The following is a 16,025-nucleotide window of genomic DNA, read 5'->3' as shown; positions in this document are numbered from 1 at the left end:
TGTGGTGAGATGGACTTTGGAACAACGTTTTAAGTTCCTTTTCTATGTCTTGGGAGTATTAATGTACTGAATGCCAATGGAGGCCTATCTGAAGCCTTTCTCAGCCATCAGCTTTCAACAAAAATATCTTCATTTGTGTTCCGAATATGAACGGAGGTCTTACGGGTGTCGAACGACATAAGGGTGAGTAATTAATGACAGAATTTTCATTTTTGGGTGAACTAACCCTTTAAAAATAACCTCTCCTGCAGGGGCAGATCAGGTGCATAGCATATGTTCCTACAGACCATTCGGGAGCAGACATCACAGCTTACAGCTGCGTGCATTGTGGTGGAAGAAAAACTGTGGTAACAAGACATCTATGGTTGCAAGCCATTAAACAGACAGACTAGACTGATTAGTTGCTTTTACCAAGTACTGAGTTAAGGGTCTTAATATTTATGCAATGCTACATAAAAAATAAAAAATAAAAACATTGTAGTGATCAACAAATCATTTTTTTTGTTTTGTGTTTATTTGGTATAGAGTGTAGAATGATAAAAAAATATAGGGCATTTTAGCATAGACTGCAACAACAAAATGTGCACTGTACATATCTAAAACATATTTATGTGTGGTATCTAATGTTTGAACTAATATGCATGTCAATATGTGACTAACAGCATAGACATCTAGACTAGACTAGACAAGACTGGGTGTGGGCAGTTTTAATTATGCATGCAAACTTTCAAAAAATGAAAGTTAAATGGAGAGAGATATATACCAGTTCTGATTTCACTTCCTTAAAGTGAGATACAAGTCAACTGTGCTCCACCAGGACAGAGCTGATATAAATATATCGAAGGGAGGAAGAAACAAGCAAACAAACAAAATGGGATCATCAGGCTCAAAACCAATTCCAGGTGAGAGGGTCTTTCTTCCATATGATTTTTTTTTTTTACAGTACAGAACACATACTGTATATGCACACAACATGCATTCTCCGAGAGATACTACCAAATTATCGTTAAACTTAATTGCTATATGTTTTTCCACAGAACTTGATAAACCATGGAGGGAATTTGACTTTGGGTAAGCTATACTTGTAAGCTATTCTTAAGTGCAGGCTATGTCTTATCTTTGTGCATAGCAGTCAAGACAATGATCTGCTCAGATTAATGTGCAAATACTGTGTAAGCTAAGAATTTTAATTCCCTGTAAAATAGTATTGGTATTCGGCCGCAATGTTGAATGAACACACACGAAAATGAAGGAGTGAGACTGGAACATCCAGAGCAGGCCCGGACTGGCTGTCGGGAGCACCGGGTGAATTCCTGGTGGCCTGGCAACGGATTTGGCCAGCTGCATGCCCTCTTTCTTCTTCTTCTTTTTTATAAATTATTTTAATTATTGCCTTTTTAATTATATACAATTGCCCCAATGCACTAAAGTGATCATTTCCGAATATTATATATATATATATATATATATATATATATATATAATATTCGGAAATGATCACTTTAGTGCATATATATATAAAAGCATGCATTTTGTTTATTTTGCTGCAGAAATTCAATACAAAAAATTAATGACCCATCTCAGAGTAGCTTTATAGAATGCCCTTCAGTTTTATTTCATTATCTGCAATCACCATGTTGACAATAGCAAGTTCCTGTTCTTCATTTAGGAGCTTTCCTCTGCCCCCTGAGGGAGGTAGATGTTGAATCCTTAGATAGACAAAATACAGTTACATATGAGACCAACAGGCATACAGTCACTGTAATACATGGTAAAAGTATTTACACTTTGCAGTAGGAGAAGCCCTTATACACAGGGCCAAATTAACATAAGGGCTAGGTGGGGCAGAAGCCCCAGGGCCCGAGCACGGAGGGGGCCCGTGATTGGCAGAGGAAATAATTGACAATCGATCGGGAGCACCTAAAGTTTTCCTGTTGGGCCGCTCGGCAAACCACACCACGCTCCCACATAGTAAGCGCTGTTATTTACACTACTGGAGTGCTGCAAGTGCATGGGAAAATCAAAAGCCAGGTGAAGAAACGGCGCTATACTGATTAAACCGCGCGCGCATCCAGCAGTCGCAGTCCGAGAACAGCTGGATCGTCTCACGCACAGCGCTGATGAACTCGTTCGGCGCTTTCGCCGCTCTATTGAAGTCATAACAAGCGCCAGGCAGTCACTTTATCCATTTTAATTTGATACAAGCCCAACATCATGTGTACAGTAAAGGCTCTGTGGCGAAACTAGCTAAACCAGACTGAAAAGCTCCGACCATGTAAACTGAAGTGTTGAGGTAAACTATAGGCTGCCTACACGATGGCCGTAGCCAGCTATGAGGTCTCCGAGGTCCGGACCTCTGTATTTTTCCGAGGTGTACATAATAAATGTTGTGAAATAATTGGCCAATAGAGTGCTTAATGTACACAGAAGCTGTTGCGCGAGTCGCGCAGCGCTTCAGTAAACGTTGTGAGATGTAAATAGCTAAACTAAACATTTCATATTTGACAGCTGTTTTAGGATAGAAATGTTAAACAATGAAAAGACTATCAGCCAGAGCTCAGCTTTAGGAGGGGAAGAGACAGGGCAGGAGAAGGAGACTGAGAGAAAAATAAAGAGTGAAAGAGTGATGGAAATGAGAATGAGAGAGTGATAAAATGAGGAGAGAGCAGGTATGACAGATAATCTACTGCCCACTAACATGGTTTTGAAAGCTATTTATTATTATTTAATTTTTTTAGCCTTAAAACATCTTAACATACACATATATAGATCAGAGAAATCTAAATTTTCTTGGGGGACCATGCCCTCTAAACACCCACCAAAATACCTCAAATTTGGGACCTCACAAGGTTTTAAAACTCCTTAAGGCAGTTGCATGCTCAAAAGTTGTTGCTTTTTCTGGAAACCTGTTTTCTTTGACCTCATATCTAGAGTTAATGCATTTATGCTGTTAATGTGCAGCCTGGAATATTTATATATAGGCCTATTTAATATTAAAATGGAAAATTCAGACAGTATATACTCATTGTATATCTGTGCTTTGAAGATTTTTTTTTTTTTTTAAATACTAATTATTTCTGTGGTAGAAATAGTTGTGGTACCAAGGTCGGCTACGGGGCCCTTTTTGTCATAGCCCCAGGGCCCTACATGTTCTTAATCCGGGCCTGCATACAATATCCTACTTTTGGTTTCTCGAAAATTCTGGATAATGGATACCACTGTGTCCCGGCTGAGATCTGAGATCCCGGCTGTACTTGTTCACCAGCCTCTCTGTATGATAGCCTGTGGTTTATGAGATGGTCTATGATAGCATCTCTTATTTCATCAATTACCCTAATTCTGGCCCTTCTTTGAGCGCCACCTAACTCCTCAATCTCTACCTTGTCCTTGTCCAGGCATTCCTCTCCCTTGCTCTTGTCCCGCTCCTCTCACTTGTCCTGGTACTCATCTTCCTCTCCCCCATGCAGGCTTTTTTATTGTTTTTATATTGTTCCTTTTTCATACAAGAGCAGCCCAAATAGGCTCTCTTTTACTGTATACCATATGGCCATGTGATTGAAAGAACATCAACACCTGAACAATTCCTAGATGGGAATCAGCTGTGATTTATATATTTGCATAATGTCAATCAGCTGTTTCTCCGTAACAATGGAATAAAATACAGGGGATATATTTGTGTTTCAATTCACAATATAAACAGTTTTTTTTTATTGTAAAAAAAAAACTGTATTACTAAGTGGCAGTAGTTTGGCCCACAAACATGATCAATTCTCATATTTTCTTTCTTTCAACAAAACTGTAGTGAAGATCTAAGGCCCCGTTCACATCTCAAGTCTTAATGCTCAATTCTGATTTGTTGCTCAGATCCGATTTTTTTGTTTGACTGTTCACATTACCTTTTAAAATGTGGCCCATATCTGATTCCAGTGTGAACTGTTTGAGGATTCAAACTAACCAGCATGCGCAAAAGAACAATAACAATGACATCAGACGCAGCACGCTGTGGCACTAAAGTTCGGGAGGTTATGGAGGAAGCAAGCTTTTTCTCCTTTATTTCAAAATGTTTGTGTAATGGAAGCCGTAACATTAATGAGCAGGTGCTGAAGAGGACAAGAACGAAGAGAAAGAGACCAAAATTGGTTATTTTGGCCTTTTGCAGGTTTAACGGCTGACAGCTGGGTTTATCGCCCATAACACGGCTAATCTCGTTATAAAATGGGCAGGTGATGCGACCACGACCGCTTCGGTTGTTAGAATCATTTGCTTCTTTAAATTTACCTTTAAGACTCTTTACCTTCCTTTGGCATTGAAGCCACGTTCTTCTGTGTCCCCGTACTTCCATTTCGTGTGCTATTTTTTTTCAAAAATGGAGCGATTACGGTAGGATCCTTCTAGTTTAGCTTGAACTGAAGTATCTCCCCATATACTAATTAGGTCTAACACCTCACTCTCCCTCCATTGCCTCGCTCCATCGCTGTTCTCCATATCTAGTCAAGTTTTTAATGTTACTGTCTGTGTCTGTTGTGTCTAGGGCTAACTCGCCGGCGCATAATTGTGACAAATGTCGACGTAGATTGACGTAAAAGTCGCATCAAATCCGCCTTGGTTGTTCACACTGCGGCCGCATTGAAAAAAATCAGATCTGGGTCTGATTCAGGACCACATATGTATGTGGTCTAAATCTGATTTGAAAAAATCAGATCTGGGCAAGATTTGAGTGTTCACACTAACTCTGAAGAAGTCTGACCTGGTCACTTGACCCCAAAAAAATCTGATTTGGGCCACTTTTGCCTGCAGTGTGAACGGGGCCTAAAAGTTTGCTTGCTTATACAAACACTGGGGAAATAGAGAAATTTACATAAGATCTAAATAAGGTCTAAATGACCTAAAATCCCAAAAGAAGAGCATTATTTTTGTTTTACTTCTAACAGGAAATTAGCATTATATCATTTCATAAAAAGTGTAGTTTTAATGCTTTTCCAAATATAGCCGGTTAGACTGCATTGTGCCACGTACATATAACAAATCTGCTGTAAGTGAAGTTCTGTAGGGAACAGGATTGTGTTTTGTTTTTACAGACAGAAAGAAGCCCTGAAAGAAAAGCTGGAAAACTTCTCTCTGAGTCATCCAGATGTAAAGGAAATCAAGATCCTGGTAGCTGGACAAGTTGGAGCAGGAAAGTCCAGCTTTATGAACTCCATCGATAGTGCCTTTAAAGGAAGGATCTCCTCTAGAGCACTAGTTGATACAACTACTGGTGGCAGTCATAGTTTCACACAAAACGTAGGTATTTGTTACCTATACAGAAGTTGAATGTTTTCTAAAAGACCCAGAAATGTCATTTGACCCACTCTTGAGCATTTTAGATAATCATGTGAGGATTTCTTGGAAATTGTTCACAAATATTTATGCTTCTAAATGTTTGGTCTTCATTTGTAGTTCAAAGGATTCACCATCAACAGTGGGGGAAAATCTTTGCCCTTCGTCTTCAAGGACATAATGGGCTTAGAACCTGAGGTGTTGGTTGGGGCGCAAACAGATGACATCATCAATGCTGTGTTTGGCCACGTGAAGGATGGCTATAAAGTAATAAACCACAACATTAACATTTTAACATCAAGTTATGTTTGATGTTTAACATATTTTTGTTGAATTTCCAATCTTAGTTCAATGAGAAGGAGGCACTCACTCACAAGGATGAACTTTACACCAGTGACCCTACACTCTCCGATCAGGCTTTCTGTCTGGTTTACGTCATAGACGCAGATAAAGTCCAATTCACAGATGCTAAACTTATTGACAAGTTGAAGATCATCCGCCAGAGAATCAGTGATAAGGGTAAAACTGACCCCTGAATGTTTGATTATGATTTTCCTTCATGAGTGGAGAGAGAAGTGGGTATAAAGTTCAATATCTTGTTATTGAACCTTTACATTGCCTCTGCATTTGCTGTAGGGATTCCTCAAGTGATTGTCATGACCAAAGTGGATGAAGCATGTCCGCTGGTCAACGAGGATCTAAGGAAGATCTACACTAGCAAGATCATCAAAAAGAGGGTATGTCATATCATTCAATGACTTACACTTTTCCAGTATACACATATTGCAAGTATTTGCCCATGTTGATCTGATTATCTCTAACAGCCACATCTAATTTTCTGACCTAACATTCTGTTCCTGTCCAGATGGAGATGTGCAGTGCCAAAATTGGCTTACCATTGTCAAACATCTTCCCAGTGAAGAACTACCATGATGAGATTAACACAGAGGATGACGTTGATGTTCTGATACTTAAGGCGCTTGAACAGATTGTTCAGAGTGCCAATGATAGATTGGTGGACATTCAAAGTGACTGACAAAAATCACATATATTAAGCGTAGCGTTATTTCTGGCAGGTCACATTAGTCAAACTCACATCAACTGACTGTCAGCTGATCACATCTACACTGTAAAAAATGTAAGGCCTGTCCAATTCAAAATTTTCAAGTGAGCGATCACATCTAAATTTTTCAATTGGCCAAATTGAATTTCTGTTAATTGAATTGTATCCATTGTGGCAACAGTCTGTTAACATGGGCTCAATTAGAAATAATATGTTGAGCCAATGGAAAAATTTTATTTACCAACACTGTAAAAAATGTCAGGCATCTCCAATTTAAAATTTTCTAGTGACCGATCACATCTAAATTTTTCAGTTGGCCAAATTGAATTTCTGTTAATTGATCAAATTTAATTCACAGAAATTAAATTTGGCCAACTAAAAAATTTAGATGTGATCGGTCACTAGAAAATTTTGAATTGGAGAAATGTTTTACAGTGAAACTGTGAGATTGGTCCAATTAAATGTTTTAAATTGTAGTCACAATTGTTTATTTCTCACTGTCCCAAAAGACAAAAATGACTAAAAACATAGCCTAAATATATTTAGCAAAATACAGAACACAGGGTTGACATTTTATCACATTACTTTATTAATAAGTAAATTCCAACACAGGATTTTGGTGAAAATACCTTATTTTCAAAAAGGAAGATTCAAGAAGTCTTCTGCATAACGGGATGTCTTAATGTGGTGAAGAAAACGCGGCACTGCATAGGCTAAAAACCTGCAAAATAAAAATAAAAACTAACATTAATGACAAAGCTCCCCAGCATCACATCTGGCAAATGACAGAACAGAAGTTCCTTCATTATATAATAAGGATGAGACGAATGAATGGATGAATAAGATAATCACGAGCTTGACGTGTTTGATATTAAAAGGCATTAACTCAAGCCCTAAAAGGCCGACGCCAAATGCAATCTCCGGCACCGTGTTCAACGGTCGCATGCCGCACATATCACACAAATGACTTACATTTACATTTACATTTATGCATTTGGCAGACGCTTTTATCCAAAGCGACTTACATTGCATTCAAGGTACAAATTTTACATTTTTGTCAATTCTTGCTTTCCCTGGGAATCGAACCCATGACCTTGGCGTTGCTAGCGCCATGCTCTACTGTTTGAGCTATAGGAAAGCTCGGAATAGGAGAAAGCTCGAGCTATAGGAAAGACTTAATTTACTAATTACCTATTATTTTATACATATAAGACATGAGGAAAATAAAACTATTGGCTACCATTAGATAATTATGTGGTAAACGAGAACACACTCATGAAACCAATGAATGCATGAACTCGTGATTCTACAAAATGTCTTTTAAACTTCATACCGGGTCATAAAGCCAAACTCTGGATAATAATTTCAGTGCTAAATAGGAATATGACGTCTATCACAGCATGCATAAAGAAGCTCTTTCAGTATTATAAGCAGCTATCGCGTTTCTCCAGAGCTAATTACCCTCCTCCATCCCCTGCTCCTCATCTCTTCACAAATTATGTTGTACATTTAAATATTGACATTAATGATATTTGGTTCTGTTCTGTTCACCCTAAAAGGGGTTTATTGCTGCTCTCCCTGCTCTCATCCATGCTAGGATGCATGGATGTGCAGGGAGTTCTTGCCCAGAACAGAACCAGCATTCCAAACTATATGCTAATTGTAATTATAAGAAATACAGTCATTAATGCATTTGGAGTGGGTCATTTTTTGAATGTGAAATATTTTCTTTATCACAGGAACACCATTTTAGGAATATTGTGGATTAAAATGACTATAGAGAGGATTATGTTTTGTGTTTAGTTTGATAAATGTACAGTGGGGTTCAAAGTCAATGAGAATCTGAGACACAAAATCTAATGTAAACCTGAAAATGTATTAAAAGATTCACTGTAAATTCTAACAAGTTCAGTTTACTTAAAAAAAGTTTGGAAACCGGATTGACTTATTTTTGCAAAGCAAACTTAAAGGGAAACATTCAGTTAATTTAATAATCAGCTAAAAGTAAAGACAGCTGTAAATTAAGTAATAAATATCAAGTTAGCTTTATGCCAATTCTAGTTAACATACTATAGAATATACTAATCTTACTTAAGATTGAATAGTAACATTACTTGAGTAATTCCATTTAGCTAACAGTGTTATATTATGTTCTGCAAACATCTTAAATACTATTATTCTCAACATAGTTTTAATCTGTCATTTTCAGCTATGGCGACTTAAAAAAACGATGTGCAATCGGTTTCCACGTTTTCTTCAAGTAAAGTGAACGTATTTTTAGTAATTCAACTAGCATTGAATGCACTTAACATACAATTAAGTAAGCTTAATGCATTAAGTTGTTCTTGCTTAAATAATTTAAGTTTTGTCAACTTAATTCTATCTGTGATCTGAGAAGTGTACTCCCAGAATGCATTGCGGCATGAATAAATGAATTGCTTTGTTTTACTATTTTTGGATTTATTTTACCATTTTATTTGCTGTCATTGGTCAGTATAACCCCAATAAAGACAGGAAAGAAAAAAAATGTATAATGGTCTTATTAAGTAAAAAAAGAAACCATTGTTATGTTTTGTATGCTGAATGTTGAAGTCTGTGACTCAAGTATGGTCAATTGTAAGATATTGTCACTTATATAGAGGGATTATCAACCCAATAAAAAGTTTGTGTCATAAGTGTTAGCAATAAAATGTTAAAATATTATTTGACATGAAATAGTTATATCATATATATATATATATATATGTATAAATTATATATTCTTTGAAATCAAAGAACTGTGATTTATTGTTGCATTGCTGCATAGAAAGAGAATTACACTAATAAAAGAAGTAATCAATAAATTAAGTTCCAAGTGTCCAACCAAAGGGAACACTAATCACCATAAAGGTGAGAAATTTTAGGAAATCAACATTAATTTTTGAAGACAACTTATGTGACGTTCTCCCAAAATTTGTAGTTGTATTGTCAATAACATTCAAGATGACTGGAAAATGAGTGAATGCAACTAATAAGAACGATGACTTCAGAAGTGGAGGAAATTAGTGAAAGTCTAAGAATTGCCCCGCCTCAAAAACCTTTTGCCCCACATGTCTTTTATGTTTTTTTGTTTGTTTGTTTTTTGCTTTGGCAAAACGGTACCCAAACCAGTCAAGTAATGTTTACTTGGGTGTAAATCTCCATCCATTAGCCCAAAAACCGAAAACTAATGACGTGGTCAAAAGGAATTCTGCGTGTAAGCCTTTTCAGCCTTTCGGTGAAGTTCTTTTAATTTATTGACATCTCATTTTAAATCTGACTCCATTAATAAGTTTATCTGACTCCAATTCTAAGTGACTCCATAAAGTGTGCTACATTTAGAGTTTATCAGCTGATTTTATGATTAGTTGCGATTTAATTTAGATCGTTGATTTTCTTTATATCTTCCTAGTTTTTATATTCGTTCATCGAGAGACCCTAAATCGCATAGAGACAGACGCATCCGGACATTGCGCGCTCACGGACACAAAATGGTTACTTCTGTAATTAGTCAGAGGGTGCAGGGTGAATATTTTACCTTTAAGTGGTTGCACATGCTCACTCAACAAAAAGTGTAATTTTAGTAATATTCACGGACTACAACGTGCTAACCCAGCGATAGTCAGAAATCGGAATATCGTGTACGCTGCGCTCCATGCTTCAGTCGTACCGTCATCGGTGTGATCTATCATAACCCTAGATTTTGCGGTAATAAAGGAGTAAACATTGATCCATACTAGAATAACGATTTCGGAACCATACAAGAGAAATCAAGGTTAACATTTATTTTGGCCAGACAGGAAAAGTAAATACGTAAGCAAGAATCCATGGTACACAACTTATCAGCGTAAAAACATAAAACACAATTGCAAAGCAATATGAAAATAATTTAAAAGAGTCATCATGTCTGGCACATCTACATGCAGTTTGCACGGGGGGTCTGATTGCAGAATATTCCCCCAGAGAGTTAGATTATCCAGCCTTAAATACTCCAACTAGAACAAAAGGGCTGTAAATATTTGCAACACCCCCACCTGGTTTTGGGGAGTGGATCAGATATCTTTGAAGAGACTACTCAAAGGAGAACTGAATTCTCATTAGTTTTCCAATCTTTCTAATACTACCATTGACTGCAGTGAAACTGAGACCATTTTACCAGGGCCGGCTCTAGCTCTTTGGTTGCCCTAGGCGAGATTGAGTTTTGAGTCCCCCCCCCCTACCCCCCCTACCCCCCCCCCCCCCCCTAATTGTTCAGCCCACCGGCAACTATAGTTGCCAGTGTATAGTTGTCATTTTCCTTCTGTAAGTATTTTTCTAGATATTATCCATGTTTTATATCTTAATGACACACAAGCAGACAACCAAATAAAGGATTTCAAGAAAAAAAAAAGTATTAATTTCCTTCCTGTCACATGAGACTGCCCACTTCCTACCCCTACTTCCAGGGAGCACAACAAAGGCAAACCCTCCCAAAGAAAGGATATTTTCATGTTACTAATAAGTATTTTTTGTTGACATATATCAACATAATCATGAAGGTCTCTAGAATCATCCAAACATAACAAATCATACAACAGATCTATAGTTTTTAGTATACTTAGTCAAACATAATAAATTTGATTATGAATACAGATTGATCTGTTGAAAGCAGTTATTTTGATTTAGATGCTAAATGTTCTCCTCTTATACATATTTGACATTGAAGGGGTGCATACAACTACAGTTGCCACAGATTCAAATACGATTTTCAAGAAAAAATACAAAAACCTGGGGAAAATAAATGCAGGACATGCCATTCAGAAAAAAATTGGGCACAAATGGGTTAAGTATTTATAAAAACTATACAAACAAAAATGCTCCTATAGTTACTCCAAGATTTAAAAAGCTAATTATGACTTAAATGATACACTCTAATAAATTGCACATACAAAAATGTTACAAAGAACGTTGGAGGATATTTAACAAATTATGACTCAAACTATGGATGAACAAACAAAAAGGCTTTTATAGTCACTCCAACACTTAATCAAGAAAATTAAGACTTGAAGGATCAACTGCAATAAATTGTTCATACACAAATGCTAGAAAGAATGTTCAAGGATATTTACCAAATATTAACTCCATAAACTGTGCAAAAACTCTCTTAAGCACCTGTCAAGACACTTAAGCAAATTATGACCCATAAACTGGATTAACTATACCCTCTACAAACAAAAGTGCTATTATGGATACACTGTATTTACCACTAAAAAATTAAAATATATAAGTTCTTGTAGCTCTATCCCTATCTTAAATAATAAAAGATGAACAGTTGTTTCTGGCATTTCTATTCACCTTCAAAATTGACGCAGCATTAAAATTTGGCTCGTCTGGATTTCCTTATTGTCAGTGAAATGCGTAGTAATATGTAAATAACTAGCTAGCTAGTGATAGCTTAGTGACAGCAATAAAACGTCCAATGCCGTCCAATATTAGTTGATAATATCGATAATACGAAGTAAATTTATTTCGTTTGACACCTTTATGGCTGAGATGAGAAGACTTACCTCTATACTGGGCTTTCTTGTGATCGTCTGCCTTTCTCTTTTTCCGTCCCTGTGCACTCGAGGGTTTAGACGCTTCATTTTTGAAGAACGCGCCAGTGCTTGCCTGACCTAACGCCTGAACGCCTGTGCTCGACATTAATCACTATCAATTCAATCTAATAATCAGGTTAAGTAATTAAACGTGCGGCTGAGGGGGCGCCCAAGGATGATCATGTTTAATAAACAGTATGTTTTATTTCGCTTGTTTTAATTCTATGCTTAATGGGAAGTAAGTTTAAGGGCGCCACTAGAGGGCGCCTGGCTGCGCCCCCAACACATTTGTCGCCCTAGGCAACCGCCCAGCTCGCCTATAGCAAACGCCGGCCCTGCATTTTACCATTCGCACTGAGACCTTTAAAAAGACATCAAACATGAAAAGGATAAAACAATAAATTTACAAATAACATCATCACTGATATATCTGCGTTTGGTGACTTGAAACCAGGACAAGGAGAGGGCAAAATGGGGAGGGGGGAGGAATGTTTGTCAGGGTGTTGTCACAGTTTGTGTGAGATCTTTTCCTCAAGATTAGTGACTTTTATTGTTCAATTACTGAGGTGTGTATCTCAGCTTTTGTCTTAGCACCAAAACCGACTCTTACATGGGTTTTCTGAGTGGTTGGTAATGAAGGCATATAGCATGCAAATGGTTCAGATTACTAAATTATTTTAAGTAAATTCAACAAATGATTGGACATTAAGTTAAATAAAAAGTCTTAGTAAGTCTCAGTAACTGTTGGGTTTACAGTGATTCAGAATTAGATTTTTTTTTCAAAGAGAAGGAAAGTTATGATTTAAAACCTTTCTACATTTAACAACATTAAAACTTAAATTGCATGAACAAACTTTAGGAACAATTCAGTGACACATATTTTAGATTCTTCAAAACATTTATGAACAAAATAACTTTTGCTTATGAGTAAATCCAATTTTTTTAATCTTGAATTGTTCATTTTTCTTGATAATACATGTATTCAGCCTGTCCTAATGAATTGGGGTTTCTGGAGCAATGGGTACATTCAGATATTCAGCATAACTTTCTTGAAATTCATGTTTAAATGTATTCACTGAAAGACTTCCATTCCAGTGGTTGCGGTGATTTCTCAAGTATAGGCTATATATTTCATACAGACCATTGCAGTGATACTCGTACAGTCAAGTCAATGGCATTGATCACGCATAAACTGACATTTAACAAAAAGAGACTGGGTTGTGTTGTCATGTTTAATTTTATTACAGTGATTATCATATGCACACTTATTATCTGTACCACATATTAATGTTAATTTTTTTATTATTTTTTTAAACGAAAAGAGGCAGAGTTGTGTTTTATATTTCGTTATAAATTTGTTTTTAAAATACGTGCAGTGAAGATAATCAAGGTATGTGTTGCCTGAACCACAATTGTGTGGCTATAATATGTTAACGTTTTTTTATTTTATTTGTAATAAGGGCACTGTAAGTCGCTTTGGATTAAAGCGTGTGCCAAATGCATAAATATAAATATATTTTATTTTATGAAAATGAAAAGAGGCAGAGTGGTGTTTTTTTTACATATTTCGTATTTTATTTTATTCGCCTAAAATATTTAGCCCAAGTTTCGTCAGTCTGGTGTGACAGTCTTGCCTGGGCGGTCTTTCTGCTAAGTGGAGCTGCACAATGAGGAAACCAAATGTGGAAATGAAGGATCCAATAAAGAGAGAGTAAATCAGTTCCACAGCATATCTCGTTAGTACTCTGCAGCATATTTTGAATTTTTTAGAGGATTTGGCATATCTGAATTTAAAAGAGTGCCCTTCCCACATACATTGGAGTAAATAGATAAAAATGGTCTCATTTTACAGAAAACACTCTGAATTTTAACACAGTGGTGGAATATTGCATATATTATATTTTATAAATGCACAATTTTATGATAAACACATATAAAAAGTCATTTTTTGATACTGTTTTTAATTAATATTTTATATATATATATAAAAAAAAAATTGACCTTTTTTTTCTATGTCCCTTTAGAATTTTTCTTTTGATTCCACTAGGTGTCAGTAAACAGGGGAAAAAAGAATTTTCTTGATATCTCATTCCAAAAAAATTTTTTTGAGATTAATCTGTGCAAACGTACTCGGTTACTTAACGTAACCTCGGTTCCCTGAGATAAGGGAAGGAGTACTGCGTCTTTAAGACGCTATGGGTAGGTTCTCCTACTCTCGAATATACTGAAGTAATTGTAAAATCACGCAGTGCTACTGCCCAGTCAAAACAGTGTCGAGACATCTCGCACGCTATTGGCTGGCCAGTGGGAACTGCATGAACCAATGGCAGAACAGCGTAATCTGAGCGAACCAATGGGCACAAAGCCCGCGAAGCTGAGCGCAAGAGCCCGCGAAAGGGGCATATAAAATACGCTGTAACTGTCAAAAACGTCAGGTTAAATCGACTGAAGCGACGATCACCCGAGTCAGCGCCATAGCACGGCCGTCTACGCAGTACTCCTTCCCTTATCTCAGGGAACCGAGGTTACGTTAAGTAACCGAGTACGTTCCCTTTCGAACGGTCAGTTCGTACTGCGTCTTTAAGACGCTATGGGAGCCTATTTAATCCCGCCGTGCTATGATAAGCGCAGTGACATGTACTCCCTCAAGTTTGAACACTTATTAGAAAGGGCTCAAGACTAGAGTTACTGACACATCATTTATATTAATAATATATATGTACACACGTCTTATACAACTGGGCTCATAGAGGCCGGTAACTATAAGGAATGTGTAAGCATTGAAGCATATGAAGGCCCCAATGCCAACTTATGACGGGGACGGGCTTACAAGGCCGTCTGATATTCATTAGGCCGTCTTAGTATTTTTATACAGCGAAGACTTGTGCCTGCAGTGCAGGGACATCCAGACTGAAGAATCTGGTTAAAGTAGATGGTGAGGACCAACCTGCCGATCTACAAATGTCACCCATAGAAAAACTCCACTAGACCACGCCCAAGAGGAGGCCATGCCTCTGGTGGAGTGAGCTTTGACACCTATGGGGCATTGGAGGCCCATAGTGTCATATGCTAACGCTATCGCGTCCACTAGCCATCTGGCTAGGTTTTGTTTGGTGACCGGAAGTTCCCTAGTTCGGTCACCAAAACTTACAAAGAGCTGCTCCGACTGTCTAAAGTGGGAGGACCGCTCAATATATGCTCTAAGCGACCTAACAGGGCCGAGCAGGTGTAACTGTCTCTCATCCTCCGAAGTGGGGAGGGCAGAGAGAGTGATTACCTGTGCTTTGAACGGTGTTGAAAGCACTTTAGGTACATAACCATGCCCTGGTTTGAGGATGACTTTGGAATCGCCTGGGCCAATTCTAAACATGACGCGTTCACAGATAACGCTTGAATGTCACTGACACGCTTAACAGATGCCAGTGCTAGTAGCAGGGCAGTTTTCAGCGAAAGTGGCTTTAATTCAGCCGTCTGCAGCGGCTCGAAGGGAGGTCTTTTTAGTGCTCTTAGGACCAATGAAGGTCCCAGGATGGCACCGTAGGAGGGAGAAGGGGGTTAAGCCTCCTGGCTCCTTTTAAGAATTTTATGACCATGGCGTGTCTGCGTACTGATTGGCCAGCTATAGGCGTATGAGATGCGGCGATAGCTGCCGTGTAGACTTTGAGTGTGGATGGAGTGTGTCCTGCATCCAACATCTCTTATAGAAAAACAAGAATTTGTGATATCTCGCCTGACACTGGGTTATAGTTCCTGACTGAACACCAGTCAGAGAACACTGACCATTTAAGGGCATAGAGACGTCTAGTAGACTGAGCTCTAGCTTCACTGATGGTGCTCAAGACACTCACTGGGAGGTTCTTGAGCCCCCCTTGAGTTGCCAAACATGTAACGCCCACAATTTTGGGGTGGGGGTGCCGGATTGTCCCGTTCGCCTCAGAAAGGAGATCTTTCCTTAGGGGAACTGGCCATGGGGCTGCTGATAGTAACTGAATCAACTCGGGAAACCTGATGTGGGTTCGCCAGAGTGGAGCCACTAGCAGGACTGTGTG

At 37.9% G+C, this 16,025-nt stretch overlaps 1 protein-coding gene across 2 annotated transcripts; it reads left to right on the top strand.

Annotated features, from left to right (window-relative positions):
* Positions 1-713: 713 nt before the first annotated feature.
* Positions 714-8,901, top strand: LOC307123469 (interferon-induced protein 44-like). 2 transcript variants are annotated; one of them, XR_013816167.1, is made up of 8 exons: positions 732-902; positions 1,038-1,071; positions 5,079-5,283; positions 5,440-5,586; positions 5,667-5,838; positions 5,956-6,056; positions 6,185-6,448; positions 7,762-8,288. XR_013816167.1 is itself a non-coding variant. In XM_079812002.1 (7 exons), the coding sequence occupies exons 1-7, from the start codon at positions 872-874 to the stop codon at positions 6,353-6,355; spliced, it is 861 nt and encodes a 286-aa protein (XP_079668128.1). In that variant the 5' UTR covers positions 714-871; the 3' UTR covers positions 6,356-8,901. The 2 variants fall into 2 exon arrangements, 1 of the variants encoding a protein (XP_079668128.1); XM_079812002.1 differs by having other exon boundaries at positions 714-902; positions 6,185-8,901.
* The last annotated feature ends 7,124 nt before the right edge of the window (positions 8,902-16,025 follow it).

The sequence above is a fragment of the Gobio gobio genome (assembly GCF_949357685.1).
Source record: "Gobio gobio genome assembly, chromosome: 3".
Lineage (NCBI taxonomy): Eukaryota > Metazoa > Chordata > Actinopteri > Cypriniformes > Gobionidae > Gobio > Gobio gobio.
The sequence above is the reverse complement of the archived record's forward strand: the minus strand, read 5'-3'. Positions and strand labels throughout refer to the sequence as shown.